The 25,961-nt window shown below is 33.5% G+C and overlaps 1 protein-coding gene across 1 annotated transcript in view; it reads left to right on the top strand.

The window, feature by feature from the left end:
* The window catches only part of LOC145291549 (uncharacterized), a 50,390-nt gene extending 25,506 nt beyond the window's left edge, over nucleotides 1–24,884 (top strand). Inside the window, exon 2 of the mRNA XM_080137563.1 lies at nucleotides 23,130–24,884. Within this exon, the coding sequence (XP_079993689.1) occupies nucleotides 23,130–24,275 (1,146 nt within the window). The 3' untranslated portion in view covers nucleotides 24,276–24,884. The remainder of the gene's footprint in view (nucleotides 1–23,129) is intronic.
* Nucleotides 24,885–25,961: the final 1,077 nt, after the last annotated feature.

The raw sequence follows: 25,961 nt of genomic DNA, 5'->3' as shown, positions 1-25,961 counted from the left end.
GATTGATATACCAAACATGAATTGGTGCTTTATAACAATAGGTATCTATAATTTTGCTTAATTCTCTAACCTAAACTTATCATTAACTAACCGTAAATTATGTTTTAGTTTTGTGTATATATTTTATATTGTGAAGAATAAACAAAAATTCATTTCACCACCACATTTGCACTGTTAGCATACACAAAAATCACTGGTTACAATCATTGGTAGCTGTTTTTTTAAAAACACCAAATAACATTCACGCTTTCCATTGGTTTTTCATGATAACAATTTAATATTGATAAATTATAATAAACATGTCCATTACTTTTCTCTTTTTATCAATAAATATACTTGGTTGATAATTAAAGAACACAATGTTTATTGTAATAAAACTTGTGATCTATAACATCGAATTGTATAAATTAAAGTTTCCTTTCTCAATTGAAACAAACAACATATCCCACACTAAAAATGAGGATTTTACTATTGCCTTTTAGATCATTTTTTAACAATGTTTCTCTTCTTACTTTCAGCATCAGAAAATATAATTTTCTACACGTGTTTCATGCATACCACACAAACGTATATGTGACCAACATTTTACCTCTGATATATTTTTTTTCAATTTCCTTTCACCATGAACATTATCATTAGTACAGTTTTCGTTTTGTCTTTAAAATGAAGTTGTACATGTTTCTTAATACTTCGAAACCAAATATATCAAAACAAATTTTTTTTCACTTACAAAATTTTCATGATATTTCTTTGACAATCATATTTGTTTTTAATTGAATTCAGCACATGATCCTTACTGCTTTATCACCTTTTATCTTATATTTCTTTTTCTTCATGCCAAATATTTTATATATCAAATTTTTGCTCATTTCTTAAATTGAATTAAAAAAATGGATTTTTTTACTCCACCAATATTGTATAAGGCTCAATTCCATTGAACACAGTGTTTTATATAGTAAACATAAGCATTTGTTTCTATTTTATTTTATTTCAAATACTGTTTCATTTCACTTTCTCGATAATCATTTACATCTTTGGGGTGCAACAGGGAACATGTAGAGTGATATATCAAACATGAATTGGAACTTTATAACAATAGGTATCTAGAATTTCCACATACCAGTGTGGATAGTTTTAAATATTTACAAACTTACAATTTACACACTATAAACAAATGTATCTTTTTTTCTTTTCTTTGCTTATTTCTCGAACCTAAACTTATCATTAACTAAACCTAAACTTTGTTTACTGCATTTTGTGTATATATTTTATATTGGGTGAAATAAACAAAACTTAATTTGGCTAATATCATTTGTAGTGGCATGCACTATTGACATATATAAAATCACAGGTGACAATCCTTGATTCCAGTTTCGTATAAGCACAAAATATCTATCATTATTTCGATTTGTTGTTCATGATAAAAATTTAATATTGATACATTGTAATAAACATTTCCATTGCTTTTATCTTTTTATCAATACATATACTTGGTTGATAATTAGAGGACACAACTAACCCTATACTTTGCTTTACTTTGTTTTGTATATATATTTTGTATTGTGTGGAATTAAAAAAAATTCATATGCAGGAATCTGTTGATACATTCCAAGAATCCCAATGCGACCAACAAACTTGAAAGACTACAATTTCTTTTTACTATGACCAATAAGAAAGCTCAAGGACTAAGTTGTTGGACTCATCCTGATCACCATTTTAAATTATTGTTAACAGTAAGTTTAACATTTTAAGTACAGAATAATATTTCTTTTGATATTTATAAATTACTATTTTCTGTGACAGATGTTACTTTTTCAATATTGATTGTACCCTCTTTTGTGTTTTTAAATTTTGCATACAATAACATTAAGCACACCATACCAAGACCACAATTTCAGTATCTAATAAACTTCCTACCAAGATCAATGTTTTCAAGTGACAACGGAGAGTATTCATGTTATGTTTCACATTTTTATGTTTTGAAATATTTTGCTGCTTAATATCAAATTCAGCAGATGAGTTCTTTCTTATGCATCAATTACATTTTCTGATATTCATTCAAACTAATTACTGAAAATCAATTTCATATTTTCTTTACTAAAATATTACTATGCTTGATTTCATCAAGTGGTGCGAATCTGTTTTTTACACTAACAATGTGCACATTTTTTGAAGAATAAAGTTTTGTTTTTTTTTTTAAGGTGGTGAAGGTGATCCGGGGAGTGTTTTTTTTTTTTTTTTTTTCCAAAAAAGGTACTTTTTACGAATGGGTATCCGAGAAACATTCAGTATTTTGTCAGAAATTAAGATTTTCATTGACGACTCTCAATACTATCAGAAATGAACAATCTACACAATACAAACTAACTGTTTTGTGGGCTTTTTATTCTAACTCCAAACTAACCCATAACTACATATTTCTTTTATTTTGCAAATTTGATTTCCTTTAGTTTATATTGTGTAGCTGAATAAGAAATTGATTTAACTTTTGTCATTTGTAATTAACATGCTTTCAGCGCAATTACTACAGTGTAATCACACATGATATACCAAAATAAAAACACTTCAGATAAAGTCTTCTTACATAGAATTCAGTTTCTTACATGACATCTGATGAAGTCAGTACAAACGTTACAAACTAATACTTGAAAAACAATTTGACATTTACTGTACTACAATATCATATTTGTATAGAAGTAGAAATCTGGATACCTATTCTGATACCTAATAAAAGAAAGGACACTCTTTGGGGCGGATTTTGATGATAACAAGTCACTAATAAGAAATTATAATAAACATTCAAATAATTTAAGAATTTTACCAAAATAAAATTGCATGGTAATCACCCAATTTCTGCCACAAAATTTTGATTGGCAAAACTCATAAACATAAAATATATATTTTCTAATTTCATCTTTTTTTTTTTACATAATCTGATTTAATGTTTTCCTTAATATTCAAATCACTATATTTTGCTGCTTAATATCAAATACAGCAAATGAGTTATTTTTTATGCATCAAACAATTACATTTTCTCATTCATCCAAACTAATCACTGAACATCAATTTCATATTTTCTTCACTAAAATATTACTGTGCTTGATGTCATCAAGTGGAGCGGATCATTTTTTTTCATTTGTTCACACATTTTTCCAATTTATATATATTTTGTCTAAGATTCCTAGCCTATGTCATTGCATACCAAGCTGTTTATTAAAAGTTAAGGTTCACTGTAAACACATACGTTACACCAAAATAAAAACGTTTCAGATAATGTCTTGATATTCAATTCAGTTTCTCACATGACATCTTATGAAGTTAGTAGAAATGTTACAGACTTTTGAATCTCAAACACTTTCAATACTGTGCACTGATATTTTCTTTTTTGGAATATAAGCACATTCATGATTTTTTTTACAAACGCCAACAAATGTCACATTTTGTAGCAATGTACTGAAACAATTATAAAAATAGGTATCTAGGAAAAGGCCACTACATATGTTATAAATTCCAAATTTCCACAACCTGGCAAATACTGGTACACGCTAGCAAATTTAGATTTGCAATTACAGAATATGATTCTAATTTTTTCCTTTGCTCTTTATTCTAACACTACACTAAGTTTACTGTTTTATTTCGCTACAGTTGATATTGTGTAGAACAATAAGAAAATCATAGTGAACAATGCATTCAACAAAATTTCACACAAATTTCTAGATACCTATATTTAATAAGTTCAAAAGAAAGGACACACTTAGGGAGGTATTTTGGTGGTCAAGTCACTAAATAGAGATTAGCTGGTTTCCCGGCATAGCCCAGGATGTAATAAAGATTGACTGAAATACATGTTCTAGCTGGTTTCTAGGCGTTGCCAGGGATGTAATATAGACACATTATGTTGTATATTACCTGTTCTCTTCTCCCTAAGGTAAAACAATTTCATATACATGCTGTAAATTACCTACGCTAGGGATAAAACATGAACAATACCAGTCCTAGGGTAGATAAAACAAATAATACATAGAGATGAAAGATTCCTCTCCCCTAAGAATAAAACATATATTCAATATCTGCTTTTGTTTTTTCATTGTTTATACGGTCCCGAGCAACGCCGGGTAGCCCTGCTAGTATATAATATAAATCTCACCTGTCTGTTTAAATGTAGACATTGTTGTTTTCGTTTGATTCGTACGTGGATTTATTTGTAAAATATTGAGTGAATTTGTAAACATCATCATCATCATCATTATTTACCGCAGAAGTGTGAGTCTCTAACAAACTTTCTTATTTAAAAAAAAGTCCAAGCGTCTTTAATACATGTCAGTTGGATTGTTGTTTTCGTTTAATTCGTACGTGGATTTAGTTGTCAAATAATGTGTGAATTTGTCAACATCATCATCATCACCATCATTATCTACCGCAGAAGTATGAGTCCCAAACAAACTTTTATTTAAAAAAAAAAGGGAACAAAAAAGAAAAACAGTCCAGCCGCTTTAGTCGCTGATCGTTTGAATTTTATTTTCGTCAAATTGCGACGTCTGTTCATTTGTAAAGTTGCACAAGCATTTAAACGAGTAACTGTCTCTTCTCCAAATTGTTTGTATTGGATTGTTTTGTTTTTTTTTCATGTCAAACTCATTTAATCATACCGATCACCATCATCGTCGTCCTGACCATTGAGTATTTATGACTTTTGGAGTGTTCCTTCATGTGTATTTTACATGTATATGTATGTGTACGTATGTATATGCACATGTATGTATATGCGTATATGTGTGCCTCTACTTGTGTATGTTTGCATGTGTGTGTTGGCATACATCTATATGTATGCATGTGTTTATTTCCATGTGTATATGGGGTGGAGAGTGCTCCCATAAGTCGTGGTGAAGGCAACCCCTCTAGGAGAAGAAAATCTCTGATTAAAAAAAAATATAAAGCTGGTCGGCAATTTGACTTGTTGCTGGCTATCTTGCTCTTGCTTGTTGCTGGATGTCAATATTTTGAACCGAGAGAGAGATTTAGCTGTCGTACAAAGCTACAACTCTGTAACATCATCTTTGTATAGATACTCCTTCAGACATTTGTCTATGAAAAAATAGCCCTGTGGCGATGAAAAAGTTGTGACGCGTATAGGCCTGAAATGCTGGAAGCATGTAATAATTGATCTGCCATCATTATATCTATCTATGTATATATGTACGTATATGTGTATGTTTATATATGTACATGTTTATGCATATGCATGTATATCTATGTGTATATGTATGTATATATGTATGTGTGTATAAATGTTTGTGTGTATGTATATACGTATACATATGTTTGTACGTATGTGTATATATATATATGTGTGTTTATGTGTATATACGAATATATGTGTGTATGTGCATGTATGCGCGTGTGTATGTATGTGTATGTATGCATATATATGTGTATGTGTATGTATGCGTATATATTTATTTGTATATGTACATGTATGTGTGTATGTGTATGAATGCATATATATGTATATGTATGTATATGTAGGTAAGTGTATGTATACATATGTGCATATGTGTACGTATATGCATGTGTATATGTATGTATATGTGTGTATGTATTTGTATATGTGTGTATATGTGTATGTATATGTATGTATATATGTATGTATGCATGTGCCTATGTATGTATGTTAATCATTTATCATTGTTTTTACTCTTACCCATAGATTCGATGCTGAATCTTATTTCCCTCAATACTGCATATTGATTGTTATTTTGGTGTCACCCCCCCCCCCCAATGTGCTAATCAGGAGATTATCTCTAAATGAACACAGTATCGTCTCTGAAATGAGCGTAAATATCCTTGGTTGTTTATGTCTTGATTTCTAGAAACATATTAAATGGACTTAAACAAATTCAATAAATTTATTTACATCACATTTAATATATATATATATATATATATATATATATGTACGTATCTGTGTGTATGTATATATGTATATATATATGTCAGTTCATGTCATATGCTACTGGTACCATGTAACCCAGTACTATCTGCCTCATGGTCGGGTCACCGGCGACTAAACTGGTTCCTCCACCAGACTTATTTGGTGAGGAGGGTGGCTAGTCTCCCTGAAGGATTAAAAACAAGAGCTTCGAAAGGGCGAATGAACCATTTTTCGGGGTCAACGGCCAACTAGCACCATGTGTGTTTGTGTGTGTGTATATGTGTATTGGGGTGGAGAGGGCTTCCGTAAGCCGTGGTTAAGGCAACCTTTCTAGGAGAAGCAAATCTCTGATTTAAAAAACCATAAAGCGGCAGACCAGTACCCGCATTAAGCTGGTCTGCAGTTTAATTTGTTGATGGCTATCTTGCTCTTGCTTGTTGCTGGATCTCAACATCTTGAACCGAGAGAGGACTTAGCTGTCGTACAAAACTAAGACTTGTAACATCATCTGTGTATAGATACTCCCTCAGGCAATGGTCCTGTGGCGATGAAAAAGTTGTGACGTGTGGAGGCTTGAAATGCTGAAAACATGTAATAATTGATCTCAATGATCGTCTTCGGTGTCATGCCTGTTTGAGCGTGTGAATTCATTGATTAAAAAAAAAGTCATTTTTGGGCTCATGGGGTTTAAGTGTCTGAGGGAGTGGTACTCGTCTGACAAGACGTTGCAATCATCAGGTAGATGTGTGTATGTGTATTATGCATTGTGTATGTATATATGTGCGTATGTTTATAGATATGTATGTGTGTATGTGTATACATGTATGCATGCGTGTGTTACATGATAAAAGGGCTGTCCCCTTTTCATGTAAGTTAAAAAAAAGGGAATTAGTTAAATGTAAATATGAAATAGGATAGTCAAGGATTCGAACTTGCGAAGCTAGATTTGGAGTTGAGAATTCTAATCATAAGTTAAAATAAATACAGAATGTTATTGAAATAAGGAATTGAAATTGTTTAGCTTACATATCTGTATATGGAAAAGGAATGTAATAAATGAAATTTGTTTCTGTGAAAATTAAAACAAGGAATTTAATCCTCAATTGAAATTGTAAACATATTTTGTAAAAATATTATATAACACACACACACACACACACACACATATATATATATATATATATATATATATATATATATATATATTGACCTACATACACACAACCACATACGCACATAGCCATATATACACAATGTACATGCAAACATACATGCATATAAAGGGTGACCTCCCCCTCCAAAAAAAAACGGGCCCCAACTCTAATTAGGCTCCGTTTCTTATTGTTTTGTATGAATGAAATGAAACTTTGGTCATAACTAGTTTATTATATTCAAAACATCACATCAAAACACTAAGGTCTTTGGCCTTTTTCCGTTCTACAGCATGTTCTAAATATACTTTCTATGTTTTTTTGTTTTTTGGGGGGGGGTGACCCTGTATATGCACACACACACACACACACACACACACACACACACACACACACACACACACACACACACACACACACCCATATACACATATACATATATATATATATACACATATCTCTAGTAAGATAATGATGTACATATACATACATACACACACATAAACATATATATAAACATACATATCCATAAATATATACATACATATACAGACATATACATATATACACAGACATGTGTGCATTTACACTAAGTAAATAAAGTAAAGTTAGAATAAATAAATGGGTGTAGTCAATAATGGGAGGTTAGGTAGACGCATTATAAAATATGTTCTAATACATGTTGCTGGTTTAATATTTAGGGGTCTGTATGGATTTGCCTTGCTCATTAGATAGAGGTTAAGTTATATTGGCTTGTAAAAGAAAGGAAAAAATTGGGGAAATGTTTTTAGAGATCTAAATAAAAATAAAGATAAAGAAAAAATAGAAATAGAATGAATTAAAAAGTAAAGTAAAAATGACAGAGATAATAGAAGAAAGGGGAGGAAGAATGATGATAGTAAATTAAATGCGATGAAGGTGTAAATATGGTTAGGGATCAATTTTTATTTCCTTAAGTAGTTTTTGTGTATATATTGGTTAAATTTATATGTATCGGGGATATAAATGTCCGAGGGGCGTGCAATAAGTAATGCCCCTGACCCACTTCCAGTTGTTTGATTTAGCTGAAATTTTGCATGTGCAATAATTTATATCTCTACGGGTTATGTGGCAAATTACAGCTCTGAACTAATTGTGATTTCTGTTTTACAGGTGTTTGAACTGAGTCAGGTGCGAAATGGAGCCCGTTGAATGTCGAGTAGTGATCCGGTTTTTGTATTTGAAAGGACGCACACCATATGAGACTTTTGCTGAAAGGAAAGAAACTTATGGTGATAATGCCCCATTATATGACCTTATAAAACGCCTGCATCGTGAATTCAAACATGGCCGGAGGTCTGTGGAAACAGCTCCCAGACCTGGTCGGCCCCCTTCTGCCATTGATGAGGCATCTGTCTGTCAAGTTGAGGCTGCCATTTTGGAAGATCGGCGCATTACTATTCGCCAAATAGCCCAAGATGTCAAGATTAGTAAATAATGGAAACTATCATTCATGACCATTTGCATATGCATAAGGTGTCTGCCAGATGGATTCCCAGGTTGCTCACACCATTCCAGAAGCAAGAACGCGTCGAGTGCTCGATGATGAATTTGGAGATGTGCCAAGAAGATGAGTCAAAGTTTTTCAAAAGACTGATTACACAGGATGAAACCTGGGCCCATCACTATGATCCAGAGACCAAAACCCAGTCAATGCAGTGGAAGCACTTGGACTAACCACCTCCAAAGAAGGCAAGGTCATGCTCCGCTGGCAAGGTCATACTCACAGTTTTCTGGGACCAGGACGAAGTAGTGATGACAGATTTCCTGGCAAAGGGTACCACAATTACAGGAGCCTATTATGCTTCACTTTTGAGGAAATTAAGGGAAGCTACCAAAATCAAGAGGCGGGACAAGATCAGCAAAGGTACCCTCCTCCTGCAGGACAACGCTCCGGTCCACAACTAGCATGTAGCCAGATCAGAAGCACGGGCGTGTGGTTATGAAATCCTTTCCGATCCTCCTTACTCTGCTGACCTTGCACCCTCTGACTTTAACCGCTTCCAGCTATGAAGTTGTTTTTGAAAGGAAAGCGTTTCCCAGATGATGCAGCCTTGATTTCTGAAGTCACGCTGTGGTTGGAGGCGTTCTACAAAAACGGTCTCCAGAGTTGCATCAAACGATAGGAGAAATGCATAACTCTGGGTGGTTCCTATATAGAGATAGACTAATAACTATGCCAAGTTTCGTTGCTCTACTGCTATCGGAAGTGGGCCAGGGGCATTACTTATTGCACGCCCCTCGTAAGTAGTAAGAGTTATTAATAAGACTAGGATATTCAGAATTAGGGTTTGCTATATTTATAGTTATATGGTTAGTAGGATGTCTAGGAGTTTAAATGTGGTTTAACCGATATAGGGGGCCTGAAGGTTTAAAGGTTAAAGATTATGGAAGTGATGGTTAAGTTCTAATGAGTCAGAGGTTCTTGTAGTTCCGTTAATTCATATATATAGGGGGTGGGCGCCTAATATGGTGTTTTTGGCAATGGTTATGTCTAATCTTATTTTCAGTGTCGAGTGTATTGCAAATATAGATACACATAACATAAAAACACATACATGCATATATATCCAGATATACCGGCATACATACGTCCACCCATGCCTACACATATATATACACATACACACTAACACACGGATGCACGCATACATATACATGTGCACATAGGCATAGATACAAAAACATATATCCATGCCTATACGCACGACTCATGAGTATATACATCCATACACGTACACATACAAACATGCATATAAATACATATAAACACATATAAATAGACCCAATCACGCCCACACATGCACCTACATACACATACAAAATACATGAGCGTGCACATAGATAGGTAAGTAATGTTATAGGTGTGTTATGTGTATGTATGTATGTATATGTACATCATTATCTTACTAAAGATATGTATATATATGTGTGTGTATATATATGTATGTATATGTGTATATGGGTGTGGGTGTGCATATATATGCATGTATGTTTGCATGTACATTGTGTATATGGGTATGTGCGTATGTGGTTGTGTGTAGGTGGATATATATATATATATATATATATATATATATATATATATATATATATGTATGTGTTTGTATATATGCGTACATGCACGTGTATTGGCATATGTATTCACTCTTAACTGACTAAAAACCGCTCATTGTTAAATGAACGAATGGACTTATCGTGGCTGCTACGAACATTCGAAAATGAACCCTTTACTTGCCACACGCATATGACACGTACACAAATCCCTCTCTATCTCTCTCTCCCTCTCTCTCTATCTCTCTCCCTCTCAATCTCTTTCTCATCTATTTCATATACTCCAGTGTCTAGCTAAACAACTAAAAACAGCCAAATCTTAAAATCCAAAATTTCAATTCCTCCCCCTCCTCTCCTTACTCCTCCTTTTTATTTACCCATCTCCCCCTCCCTCTTATATCACTTCATCTTCACCCACGCCTAGCTGAATTTGCTACCCCGCACACACATTACTATCTAATGTATTTTAAACTTCTCTCCCCTTATTATCTCTTTCCCCCTTTTTTTTCTTCTCGTATTTCCTCTAAAATCGTTCTTCTAAATAATAATAGCCATGTAAGGTCTGACGATGCTGTTGGGTCATAGAAATGGTCCTGCAACCGAAACATGGCTGGAAAACCGCCTTTGTGGTACCAGTCTTCAAGAATTCTGGTGAAAGAACTGACCCGCTAAATTATCGCCCCATTAGCCTCCTCCCGCTTTTCGCAAAATATTTGAGTCCTTAGTTAATCAAGCCCTAGTCCAGCACCTAACAGCTGCTAAACTCCTGACTGACAAACCCGTTCAACAGCAGATATATTAACTGTAGTTCCTGAACGTATATACTGTTCATTGGACAAAACAGGGGAGTGTAGAACGGTAGCCCTTGATATGATAGCAATTCATATTTTCTAAGAAAACTTTATTCCGCCAGTCAACCACAATCACTCTCATTCCGTGGTGTTTGTTGAGGATTGTGTTAATAAACGTTATTGTTTATAACAAGCGATTTCTGACATTTTCTTTTGTTTGCTTGTTTTTTCTCTCCAGCAACAAATTCACTACCGTTCACTGGACAAAACAGGGGAGGGTAGAGCGGTGGCCCTTGATATATCTAAGGCTTTTGACAGGGTATGGCACGATGGTCTTCTAAGGAAAATTAGATCATATGGAATCACTGGATGAATTCATAATGTAATTAAATCCTTCTTAAGTAATAGAAAAATCAAAGTTGTCCTCGATGGTCGTACATCTAAACAATATGACATAAATGCGGTAGTACATCAGAGGTCTATCCTTGGACCTCTATTATTCCTGATATTCATAAATGACCTCCCTGATAAAATTGTTTCGGATATGGGTATATTTGCCGATGACACCACTCTCTATAACAGATATGAGGGGAAAACAAATGAACACATATCTAAGGAAATGGCAGAAACACTAGAGGATAACCTCCAATCTGTAGTGGAATGGGGACAAAATGGTTGGTCACATTCAATGCTGCTAAGACTAAGCTTGTTTCCTTCAATAATTACAAGAAACCTTCTCTACCACCAATAGCAATGGCCAAGAACACATTGCCTGAAAGTACTTCTTTTAAACTCCTCGGCCTAACGTTTACAGGGAATATGAACTGGAATAGATACATTGAGAGCATTGCCAAGGCTGCTGCAAGGAAGGTTGGCTCCCTCTACCGTGCTAGAAAACTACTTACGCCTGACAGTATCCTATACCTCTATAAGGCTACCATTCGCCCATGTATGTACTGTTGTCACATCTGGGCTGGTGCATCTGCTGCTTTTCTCTCGCTCCTGGACAGGGTTCAAAAGAGAGTCGCCAACCTGATAGGTCCTGAACTGTCATCTAGGCTTCAGCCTCTGTCCCATCGACGAGATGTTGCATCCCTCTGCCTGTTCTACAAATACTTTAATGGTGAATGCTCTGACGAACTGCAAACACTTGTACCTCCCCGACGTAACTACCTCCGACAAACCCGACAAGCTAGTAAGTCTCATCCCTTTACAGTAGAGATCCCTAGGTGCAAGAAAGCCTTTTACTCCAATAGTTTCCTCCCCAGAACTGCGTGTCTTTGGAACTCCCTTCCGGGATTCTGCTTTCCCAACGGCACTGATATGCAGAAGTTCAAGTGTAATGTTAACAAACATCTTTCTCCTCATCTCCATTCATAATGACCCCGCTAATTAAGCCCCCTGCTTGTTTGGGGTGAAAATTGAAAAAAAACAAAAAAACAAAAAAAACTAAACAGATAAAACGGTAATAAAAAATAAAACGCATATTTGCTCTGCAATAGTATTGAGCACTCTCATAGGGTTTTTACTAATCACTATTTTTGCTATATATATATATATATATATATATATATATATATATATATATATATATATATTCATTTACACTCGGCTTGTTCATATGAATTTTTCCAGTTTCCGATTTTTCGACTTAGCATTTCTCTCTCTCTCTCTCTCTCTCTCTCTCTCTCTCTTTCGCTCGTTCGTATATATATATATATATATATATATATATATATATATATATATATATATATATATATATATATATATATATATATATATAACGGAACCTCCTGATATTAACTCCCTGTAGTATTTTCAGTGCAAACTTTGTTTTCGTATAAGTTGTATCGCCTGAAGAGGTCTCTAGTTGACCGAAACACACTCGTGACTGTGTAGCAACATATTACTACTTATGTAAAAACAAATAAAAAGCATACCCTACTCTACTTCGGTATTGAGCACCCTTGTATTAACATCGTTAAACTTCATTTGTTACTTAATCTCTGGAAAACAATAACTTCAATATATATATATATATATATATATATATATATATATATATATATATATATATATATATATACGAACGAGCGAGAGAGAGAGAGAGAGAGAGAGAGAGCGAGAGAGAGAGAGAGAGAGAGAGAAATGCTAAGTCGAAAAATTGGAAACTGGAAAAATTCATATGAACAAGCCGAGGGTAAATGAATGTCACGCATCATAAGTTTTTTTAGAAGGAAATTACGAAAAATGCCAATCACTAAACATATAAAATGATGTTATGTTAAGATGCCTATGTGGATATGATGTGGAATGTTTCATATTTCACATTAATTAATGTAAAGATAATAGTCACATATATTTTCAAGTAAATGTAATTTGAACGGCACCATATTTGCCAGAAAACACAATCTGTATGGTAAATAATGTAAATAAGCTATCCAAAAAAGAAAACAATTAAAATTACACTATAAAAGCATACGAATTTTGAGAAATAGCATGATCAACGTACTCGATAAAACTACACCATTTTTTAAAAAGTAATAATGGGATGTTGGTGCACGATTAAAGCAAACTATTTGGCAGAAAAATTATAATTGATGTAGTTACACGATTTTCTTTTTTTTTTTTTTTGAGAAAAGAAAACGATTTAAATACACAATAAAATACCATGATACTTAAGAAATGACACAATTTAAGTGGACGATAAAAGCACAAGTGTTAAAAAAATGTTATCATTACGCGATAAAAGCACTTGATGTTTTAGACATGATTAAAATTAACTTTTTTTTTAGAAAGAAGACGATTAAAGTACACGATAAAATCAAACGACTTCTGAAAAAAAAACACAGTTAATGTACACTATCAAAGCACATATTTGTGAATAAGGACACAATTGAAGTACAAGTTTTTTAAAATAAATATCACGAATTAATTACACAATAAAAGCACACGATTTCTAGAAAGAACACGGTTAAAGTACACTATACAAGCACACTATTTGTGAGAAAGGACACTTAAAGTACACATTTAAATTACAAATTTTTATGAATAACACGATAAAAGTACACGAGTTTGAAGAAAGAAGATGATAAAAGTACATGATAAAAGTAGTGCCGCAGTCTAGAAGAATTTCCCTTTAACTGACGGAAGAAAGAAAATATTAAGTATAGTATTAGAACAGATACAACATTTAAACTGTTATTCTATTTTGAAAATGGAACAAAGAACATTGGTTAAATATGAGAAAATGTATTTTTTGAAAAAAAAAAAAAAGAATTCGAAATAAGAGGAAAACAAATAGTTTAATTAAAAAAATTAAAACTTTTTTATTGCATTTTTGTATGGTTAAATGCACTGTTTTGTGTTAAGTTTATGGCGAAATACATGTAATAAGCTATGACACATTTAATTAAGTGTCAAAAAGTTGATTGGCGAAGTTAATTAAATATTAACATTTTACGAAACAAGTGTAATAAACTGTCATTGAGTGCAAAGAGATGGCGACCCGAGAAAGGACAGGATTGGCCTATAAAACTGTCAATAAAACAAAAACCATCTGCAGGTGTATGGACCTTTCAAAATTAGAAACAAATTATATAAGTAAAACAAATTCGTTTTGGGAATCCAACATTTTAAGTGCAAAGAGATTGTGCCTCGGGCAATGACCTATAAAACTAAAACTAAAACAAAGTGCAGGGGTCGCACTTGCTGAAAATCATAATTTATATCGAAATTATAAATAATAAATATATTTTTAAGTTGGCAAACACTGTGGGTCAGCCTAACTTGGAATTGAGTACATGTTTGGCGCAAGGACTGGGCGGTTATACATCGTTCATCAACTAATCACAGAATTGCTCCGTATAGCCCCTCCCAATGACTGCAACTAATTGGCCGATTATCTAAAACCAATCAGAGGCTAATTAGGGTGATTGTTACGACGATAGCCATAAGTCGGCAATCCCCATTGGCTGGCCAATCAGAGACTGATTGTTCAAGGATTAAGGCCAATAAATAGAGGATACCCAAAGCGAAAATTCGAGTTCGTTTTTTTTTTTTTTGTCACCGCTTAAAGAACCAAATCCGTTGCTACTACATTCTTCATCATTGACGCTGCCTAATTGCAATTCATATTTTCTAAGAAAACTTTATTCCGCCAGTCAACCACAATCACCCTCATTCCGTGGTGTTTGTTGAGGATTGTGTTAATAAACGTTATTGTTTATAACAAGCGATTTCTGACATTTTCTTTTGTTTGCTTGTTTTTTCTCTCCAGCAACAAATTCACTACCGTTCACTGGACAAAACAGGGGAGGGTAGAGCGGTGGCCCTTGATATATCTAAGGCTTTTGACAGGGTATGGCACGATGGTCTTCTAAGGAAAATTAGATCATATGGAATCACTGGATGAATTCATAACGTAATTAAATCCTTCTTAAGTAATAGAAAAATCAAAGTTGTCCTCGACGGTCGTACATCTAAACAATATGACATAAATGCGGGAGTACCTCAGAGGTCTATCCTTGGACCTCTATTATTCCTGATATTCATAAATGACCTCCCTGATAAAATTGTTTCGGATATGGGTATATTTGCCGATGACACCACTCTCCATAACAGATATGAGGGGAAAAAATATACGGTTAACAATCCTATATTTGTTTGAACAAATGTCTTGTTGACAATCCTATACTTTTGATAGTTTTTTTTTGTTTTGTTGCATAGGGGCCACCACTTATCAAGTCTTGTAGACCACTGGAGGATAAGGGTTATTGAGTGTACAATAGTCAATAGGATAATATCGTAGTAATCGTTAGTACTAGATATTTGATAAATTGGATTACTTAAGGGGACGATTCATCAAGAATTTGTTTCCATTGGACTTGAAAGCAACTAAATTGTAGTCAGCTGGAAAACAGGCAAATGGAAGAGAGTTCCACAGAAGCTTTGTTCATGGAATCTACGTTTTGGTTTAGGCACAGATAAAGAGCGGGGAAAATTATTGACAGGGGTTTCAGCTAGGCGAGTGTTTTTCGTGAAAGTTTGGCGAAGGGACACCATATATTGGAGCTCAGATGAGCACTTGCCATGGAAATAACAATAAAGCAGAGATAGGCTCGCGACGTCTCTTCTGTGGGAAAGAGGTTACAGGGATAAGAAAAGGAATCCCCCACTACGCTATGAAGTCTATTTTGAACTCTGTCAAAACAGAATAAATGGCTTCTAGCAGCTCCTGCCCAGATGTGGCAACAGTACTCCATCCTTGGGCGTACTTGGTTTTTATATAGATAGAGAATTGCATCAGCAGTGAGGTACCTACTGGAACGGTAGAAAGATCCCGCCATTTTAAATTAGTAAATGTATTGTTTACAATCTCATACATTTTCTAGTAAATGTATTTTAGGCTATCTTGTATATTTTCTACGGTGTGGAACGATAAATTTGTTGCCGTAAAGTAAACAACACCACAGCGTTATTTTAAAAGTCTTATTAAAAAAATCAAGTCAGGTAACTTGGTTTTGTTGTAGAGCTGACATCTATTCAATGTAGCCGCCTTTAGCCTCAATCAACGCCTCGATACGGGTTCGGAACTGAGAGCATTCCTTTTCCACAAGATCGGCGAATACTCGGCGGATGGAGGCGATCAGGTTGGCTTTGGTGTTGTGTGACGTCATGTTGGTGATATTCTCGATGTATGACCAAACGAAGTAGTCCAGCGGGTTCAGATCGGGAAAAGAAGGGTACAACGTCTTAGCACTCCTTCTGAAGCCAATCCTGTGTCTCTTAGAACTTGTGGGCCGCAACCGTCCTGCTGCCACACCCAGGGTCTGCCAATGGCAACCCGATTGTACCACACTCTTCAGCATATACAGGCACACTTAGATGCTCACGTTCAAGCCGATTTCGAAGATGTGAGGTGGCATGATGTGGCCCTCACTTGAAACCATACCAAAGAGCATAATCGTGACCGGAAAGCTTGTTTTCATCGCTCTGGGAACATCCCTGCTATTTTGATGGTGCTGGCAATGGTCCTGTCGTCATAACTTGGATCAGTATAGAGCATGAGTTGTACAGTGGCGCATCCCCGACCTCGCTCGTTGAACATTGTGTCTCTTTCAGACATGGTAGAAGGCTGCTATCGCTCTTGGAATGTGTACACAACTGGCCAGCTAGTGGATGATCTGCAACAATTAAAAGACATTAAAAGAAAACCGATTTGTATCAAATAGAAATGGAATCATATCGTCTTTTTTAGGGCAAGAATTTTATCGTTCCACCTTGTAGTAAATATATTGTTTAACATCCGATATATTTGCTCGTAAATATATGGTTAACACTTCCATATTTGCGTTAGTAACTATAATCTTGACAAGCCCATATTTTTTATGGTAATTTTATGTTGTTATAAAATATGTTGGCTCTCTCAAGGGACAGTATCGTAATACAGTAGAGCCAGCAGGAGTACTAGAAGTACGCAGCACATACGATTACATGCCATACACACTACCGGATAGTTAACTCCACTTACTCTTTATTATATCCTTGTAACCTTTTGGTTAATATGTCTTTCTTACACCTAATCCATGTTTCGGATAGTTAACTCCACTTACTCTTTATTATATCCTTGTAACCTTTTGGTTAATATGTCTTTCTTACACCTAATCCATGTTTCGGATAGTTAACTCCACTTACTCTTTATTATATCCTTGTAACCTTTTGGTTAATATGTCTTTCTTACACCTAATCCATGTTTCGGATAGTTAACTCCACTTACTCTTTATTATATCCTTGTAACCTTTTGGTTAATATGTCTTTCTTACACCTAATCCATGTTTCGGATAGTTAACTCCACTTACTCTTTATTATATCCTTGTAACCTTTTGGTTAATATGTCTTTCTTACACCTAATCCATGTTTCGGATAGTTAACTCCACTTACTCTTTATTATATCCTTGTAACCTTTTGGTTAATATGTCTTTCTTACACCTAATCCATGTTTCGGATAGTTAACTCCACTTACTCTTTATTATATCCTTGTAACCTTTTGGTTAATATGTCTTTCTTACACCTAATCCATGTTTCGGATAGTTAACTCCACTTACTCTTTATTATATCCTTGTAACCTTTTGGTTAATATGTCTTTCTTACACCTAATCCATGTTTCGGATAGTTAACTCCACTTACTCTTTATTATATCCTTGTAACCTTTTGGTTAATATGTCTTTCTTACACCTAATCCATGTTTCGGATAGTTAACTCCACTTACTTTATTATATCCTTGTAACCTTTTGGTTAATATGTCTTTCTTACACCTAATCCATGTTTCGGATAGTTAACTCCACTTACTCTTTATTATATCCTTGTAACCTTTTGGTTAATATGTCTTTCTTACACCTAATCCATGTTTCGGATAGTTAACTCCACTTACTTTATTATATCCTTGTAACCTTTTGGTTAATATGTCTTTCTTACACCTAATCCATGTTTCGGATAGTTAACTCCACTTACTCTTTATTATATCCTTGTAACCTTTTGGTTAATATGTCTTTCTTACACCTAATCCATGTTTCGGATAGTTAACTCCACTTACTTTATTATATCCTTGTAACCTTTTGGTTAATATGTCTTTCTTACACCTAATCCATGTTTCGGATAGTTAACTCCACTTACTTTATTATATCCTTGTAACCTTTTGGTTAATATGTCTTTCTTACACCTAATCCATGTTTCGGATAGTTAACTCCACTTACTCTTTATTATATCCTTGTAACCTTTTGGTTAATATGTCTTTCTTACACCTAATCCATGTTTCGGATAGTTAACTCCACTTACTCTTTATTATATCCTTGTAACCTTTTGGTTAATATGTCTTTCTTACACCTAATCCATGTTTCGGATAGTTAACTCCACTTACTCTTTATTATATCCTTGTAACCTTTTGGTTAATATGTCTTTCTTACACCTAATCCATGTTTCGGATAGTTAACTCCACTTACTCTTTATTATATCCTTGTAACCTTTTGGTTAATATGTCTTTCTTACACCTAATCCATGTTTCGGATAGTTAACTCCACTTACTCTTTATTATATCCTTGTAACCTTTTGGTTAATATGTCTTTCTTACACCTAATCCATGTTTCGGATAGTTAACTCCACTTACTCTTTATTATATCCTTGTAACCTTTTGGTTAATATGTCTTTCTTACACCTAATCCATGTTTCGGATAGTTAACTCCACTTACTCTTTATTATATCCTTGTAACCTTTTGGTTAATATGTCTTTCTTACACCTAATCCATGTTTCGGATAGTTAACTCCACTTACTCTTTATTATATCCTTGTAACCTTTTGGTTAATATGTCTTTCTTACACCTAATCCATGTTTCGGATAGTTAACTCCACTTACTCTTTATTATATCCTTGTAACCTTTTGGTTAATATGTCTTTCTTACACCTAATCCATGTTTCGGATAGTTAACTCCACTTACTCTTTATTATATCCTTGTAACCTTTTGGTTAATATGTCTTTCTTACACCTAATCCATGTTTCGGATAGTTAACTCCACTTACTCTTTATTATATCCTTGTAACCTTTTGGTTAATATGTCTTTCTTACACCTAATCCATGTTTCGGATAGTTAACTCCACTTACTCTTTATTATATCCTTGTAACCTTTTGGTTAATATGTCTTTCTTACACCTAATCCATGTTCCGTGTTTTCTTTCCGTGGTCCCAACATTCGGTCCACATCAATATTGTTGGCAATTCTATATTTTTGATGATCAATATATTGCTGACACTCGAATATTTGTGCTATTAAATCTATTGTACAGTCCTATAGCTAGTAAATATGTTATTGATAATTCTGTACCTATATTCATCTTTATTGTAGAAAATAGCATAGTTTTACTTGTTGTTAATCTCATAGTTTACGATCCAGTATTTCGACTAAGAAATGTGTATCTGTCAATTGCATACTTGTAAATCAATTGGTAACAATCCCCAATTCCTGCTACTAAATGTGTTGTAGACAATCTAATTTATTAGTTGTAAATATATTGTTACAATCGGATAATTTTGCTATAAAATATATCGGTAAGATTAATATATGTTTGCTATGAAATCTGTAGTTGACAACCGCATAATTATGCACCGAATTGACAATCCTATATGTTGGCTAGTAAAGATATTGTTAAAATCCACAATTTTTTGCTAGTTAATATAATGCTGACAATATTATCTTTGATCTAGCAAATGTATAGTTGAAAATCACATAATTTGATATTAAAACTATTTTTGACAATCCGGAATTTCTGCGCGTAAATATATTGTTGAGAATCACATATTTTTGCTAGTAAATGTATTGTTGATAACTGTTCTAGTTGGTTGGTTGGTTGTTTTTGTTTTACGGCATATCAACCCTTTTCGGGTTATTTAATGCCGAATCCAAAGATTTTGAAGAAAATTTTTTTTAATAGAATATATTTGTTGTTTTCACGTCGGTTTCTATTTAACCCATAGTTGGGACCCTAACAGGTACTACCACTCCGAGTTAGAGTGAACCTGGGAGCAATGGTAATTAAAGGGTGGCTCCACACTCCCCAAAGCCCACAAGCTGGGGCCTCCTCACCACTGGATATAGTTTATGGTCATATCCAGGACCCCCATTGAGGGACTTTTACCCTCTGTAGGGGGGGGGGCAGTCGGCGTATTCTAATGCCCCACCGACAGGGTCTAACTGTTCTCGTAAACATATTAGTAACTATCAGATTTTTTTCTGGAAAATGTGTTATTGACATTCGCATACTATTTTCTAGGAAATACACTGTTTACGATCTCATATTTTTCTTGTAAATATATTGTTGACAATCTTATATTTTTACAAGAAAATATATTGTGGACAACGCTATATTTTATGTATTGTGACAATCGTAAATGTTAACCGGTTGTCATATTGATGACAATCTTTTTATTTTTGCTAGTAAACATATTGTTTAAAAGTACTAGTATATGTAGATTTTTACTAGACAATATAATATATTTGCTACTAAATATATTGTTCACAATTTTATTTTTGTGCCAGCAAATATATTGTTGACAATCATACACTTTTGCTATGTAACGTATTATTAAAAAATCTTCATACTTTTGCTAATAATTATATTGTTGATGATTCAATATTTTGCTAATAATTATATTGTTGATTTCAATATTTTGCTAATAATTATATTGTTGATAATTCAATATTTTGCTAATAATTATATTGTTGATAATTCAATATTTTGCTAATAATTATATTGTTGATAATTCAATATTTTGCTAATAATTATATTGTTGATAATTCAATAGTTTGCTAATAATTATATTGTTGATAATTCAATATTTTGCTAATAATTATATTGTTGATAATTCAATATTTTGCTAATAATTATATTGTTGATAATTCAATATTTTGCTAATAATTATATTGTTGATAATTCAATATTTTGCTAATAAGTATATTGTTGATAATTCAATATTTTGCTAATAAGTATATTGTTGATAATTCAATATTTTTGCTAATATATTGTTGATAATTCAAATTTTGATAGTGTTAAGTGAAAATGCTTTAATTTTTCTAGTAAATATATTTGTTATTTTTATATATTTGCTTGCAAAATTAAACACATTGACAATCACATATTTTACAAGTAAATACATTTTTGTTAATCTAATGTTTGCACGTAAATGTATTGTTGACAACTCTGTATTCGTTGTTCTTAATATATTGTTTACTGTCCTATATTTTGACAGTAGATATATTGTTGTTAATCACATATTTATGCTAACATGTGTGATGTTAATAAACTGTTACATCCTTGCTAGTAAGCTTAATGTTAACTAACCAATAGTTGGGCTAATAAATGTCATTTTACAGTCCCATAATTTTGTTTTTGAATGTAATTTTGACTGTCCAATAATCTTTTTAGTAAAGATAATGTTGACGATTCCATTTTATGCTATTTTTATGGGTACTGTCCCATATTTTCTGACAATAAATAGAATACTGACTGTCCTATATGCTTATTTGTTAATGTAATTTATACGTTTGTATATTCATGAATGCAATGTCCACCATGTGTTTACTTAAAAATTTGATGTACTGTTTATAACTTTATGTGCATATGTATATGTATATATACATATATATATATATATATACATATATATATACATATATATATATATATATATATATATATATATATATATATATTAAAAAGTTTGACTCATGTCCAGGTAACCTATATCTAAAATTTACAAGTGTTTAGACCCAAAATTGGCGGAAAGTTTGGTAGAGTCTGCAAAGGTTAACTCTTTCAACTTTGACCTCTTGGAAGCCAAGTTTTCGCCCCAAAACTGATTAAAAGCTTGCTGCATGTCTGAATATCCTTTATGTAAAATTTCAAATGTTTAGACCCAAAATTTGCTTAATAGTTTGCTAGAGACCGAAAAGGTAAAATATTTTAGACTTTGACCCTTTGGCAGCCAAATTGTTGGCCAAAAACTGATTAAAAAGCTTGCCCTATGCCTGAATACACTTTATGTAAAATTCAAATGTTTAGACGACCAAAAATTGGCTGAGTAATTTGGTAGACAGCACAGAGGTCAAATTTTCTTTAACTTTAACCCCAATTTTTACTTATTAATATTTATTGTTTTGGGCTCAAATCAAATTAAAACGTTTGATCCATTACAAGCTACATGCAGCTTAAATTTCAAGTGTTTAGACCTAAAATTGGTGGAGGAGTTGTATAGAGTTTTCAAAGGTCAAATCATTGGACTTTGACCCCTTGACAGCGAAATTTCTGGCCGAAAACCGATTAAAAAGATTTTCCCAAATCTCAATACCCCTTATGTCAAATCTCGAGTCTGTAGACTAAAAATTGACAGAGTAGTTTGGTAGGGAAATGTACACACACAGACAATTTCACTTATACAGGTATATAGATAGATTTCCATTGATACACGTGCACATTAAATGGACGGGTCCTAAAAATATCAACTATTATTTATTGTTTTCATCCTAATTCTTTTATGTTTAAACATTATGACTCTTTTCTAATTGTATATTTGCATCATGGTAAGTAATTCTCTTATTTTTGTCATTACAGATTCTCATCGTCTGCCTCCTGTTATTCTTACCTTACTTGTGGATGGCTTATTTTGGAGACTTACCATCATTACGTCATAAAATTTACAATTCCGTAAAGAAACGAATAAAACTTTTTCAAACCTTGGAAAATACAAGCAATATTGTAAAAACGATATCATTAAAACCGAATGTTAAAATTGAAGCTGAGATAAAACTTAAATCCAACGTAAGCAAAAAATACCTAATTTTTCATTGCATTCGCGGTGTTTGTGGGGGACTTGGAGACAGGCAAGCAGACATTGTTTCAGGGTTTTTATTGGCAAATATAACAAAAAGGAAATTTGGTTTAATTTGGAAAAAACCTTGCAACATTCAACGATACTTACATCCCAACGAAGTACAATGGAACATTTCTAGTAAAGACTACGCCAACCTCTCCAAACAAAGTATTAATATTTTACATCGGAAAGATGCATATATCATAAGAACAGCAAATTTGAACGAGTTGCTCAAGGCCGATATAATACTTTTTAAAACCAACTATATTTTATTTGATCACATAAAACATAATGAAAACCATAAATCACAGCTGAAATGGTTACAAAACGTAACTTATTCACAATATTTCGTCGAAAGTTATTGGAAAATATTCAAACCTAGTGATAGTATTGTAGGAAAATTTGAAGAAATTGTCAAATATTCTAATATTACGAATAGCACCAAATTGATATGTGCTCATGTACGAATAGGCCGTAATCCCTCCATGCCTAAGGATACAAAAAGAAATAGCCCGGCAAGTGTGAAAATTGTTTGGGATTTTCTACATCGATATAATGACACACGTCTTTACAAGGTTTTTGTCGCCACGGATTCGGAAAATGTTCGAAAAGAAGCCCTACAGCTTTTTGCTAATCAGACTGTGATGGACCCGACGGGGAAAATTCTCCACATCGATTTTATTCACAAGGCGTCTCCTAGCGTATGTCAAGGAATGGAAAAGGTATTACTCGACCAGTACGTTTTGATGCACTGTGATGTGTTGGTGCACAGCCGTAGCGGCTTTGGTGAGAACGCAGCTCGCCTAATGAAGAACAAAGGAGAAATATACATCTTCAAGGGAGGCACTATATCACCATCGGACATTGTGTATCGCAAATATGTGTAACATTTTTTCGGACTCGATAAACGCTTCACCAATAAAGAGGTGTACACAATAATCTACATCATAACAGATTATTATGCTTTGTGATTCTAAATTGAATAAAAAATAGGGGTTAGGGCAAACGCAACGAGAAAAACACACGAATGCGTCCCCCAACAACAAGCTACAACTCGTAATTAGAGTTCATAGACACTACACTGTCATGAATCGGCTAAACGAACACATGTACACATAACCGCATAAACATACACTTTTATTAATAAAGATGGCATAACACACACAGAAATTTTCATGCTGATGTATCCATATATGTGTACACGCACCTTTCGCCTGCCATAACAAAACATCTATTAAAATTTCTCTTATAGAAATTTTTTCGTGGCGACAGCCTAAATGAACGCAGGTACATCTTGATTATTGCACGAAAAAGACCAAAAAAATGTACATTTTTCTTTTTGCACGAAAAACTCCGAAACATTTCTTGCACATTCCAAACATACGTACTCCACGAATTCGTTTACTAATTAGCTAAAACTCTCATTGTTCACAAAAATTCTATTCCATTGACTCAAAAAGTTGTTGAATAAATATAATTCATTTTGTGTATATATATATATAGATATTATGATTTTTTGTTGATAATGTTGTATATGCCCCAAGAGAACTGAGAAATTACAAAATTGTGTTGAACTATGACAAATACACAAGGAAAACTAAAATCATGAGAAATACGAAGCAAATTATGAAAAATATACAACAGCTAACCGTGAATTATAAGAGATATACTGCAGATAATTTTCGGATATAAAAAATATGCAGAAATTAATTTAGACAATGAGAAATAACCTCAGATTATAATATAACAGCAAACCTAAAAGCATGAGAAATACACAGCAGATAGTTTCGGTTATGAGAAATAGGCAGCGGGAAATACTCGGTTATGAGAAATACATGCATACATAATATATATATATATATATATATATATATATATATATATATATATATATATATATATATATATATATATATGTGTGTGTGTGTGTGTGTGTGTGTGCGCACACAATTGTTCTTTATAATTCACAAGTAATGAGTCCATATAAGTCGACTCTCTCTTTCTCTCTCTCTCTCTCTCTCTCTCTCTCTCTCTCTCTCTCTTGTAGCAGTGCGGTGTTAGCGATACGGGGCGTTGTAGAGAGGAGGAAGCGGTAATTCGGCTCTCAAACACCACCAATCTCAATTCTAAACTCTAAAAAAAATTGCTGTTCTTTTGCTCTGCACATGATTATATATGTCGAGTAGGGTGAACAGTGTACACTTCCACCATGTTTCAATTGGTCTCCTTAGAATTCCCGTACAAATTGCACTTGCAAGGTTGCGAGCGGTTTATCAGGCCTCCGGGGTCACACCCGTGATCTCAGGTCAGGTGAGCTGTCCACGAGGTGTAAACATTCTCCAAAACATGAATTCTCATTGTTGCACCGGCTCACCAAATATGTTTTCGCTCAACTTTTAAAATAACATTGTTATTGATGGATTAAACAAAGTCATTTAGTATTTTATTCTTTTTTTCAACAGGGATTTTTGCTGTAGACCGGGAACACCATATTTAATAAAGAGTCACCTTTGTACGTTTTCTCTTGTGAATTTTTAGTTTTCTTTACTACTTTTAGGGAGCTCAACCGCCCC

The sequence above is a fragment of the Euprymna scolopes genome, chromosome 12 (genome assembly GCF_053919585.1).
Source record: "Euprymna scolopes isolate OS-2025 chromosome 12, ASM5391958v1, whole genome shotgun sequence".
In the NCBI taxonomy this organism is placed as follows: domain Eukaryota; kingdom Metazoa; phylum Mollusca; class Cephalopoda; order Sepiida; family Sepiolidae; genus Euprymna; species Euprymna scolopes.
This window is presented reverse-complemented; position numbering and strand designations above follow the sequence as displayed.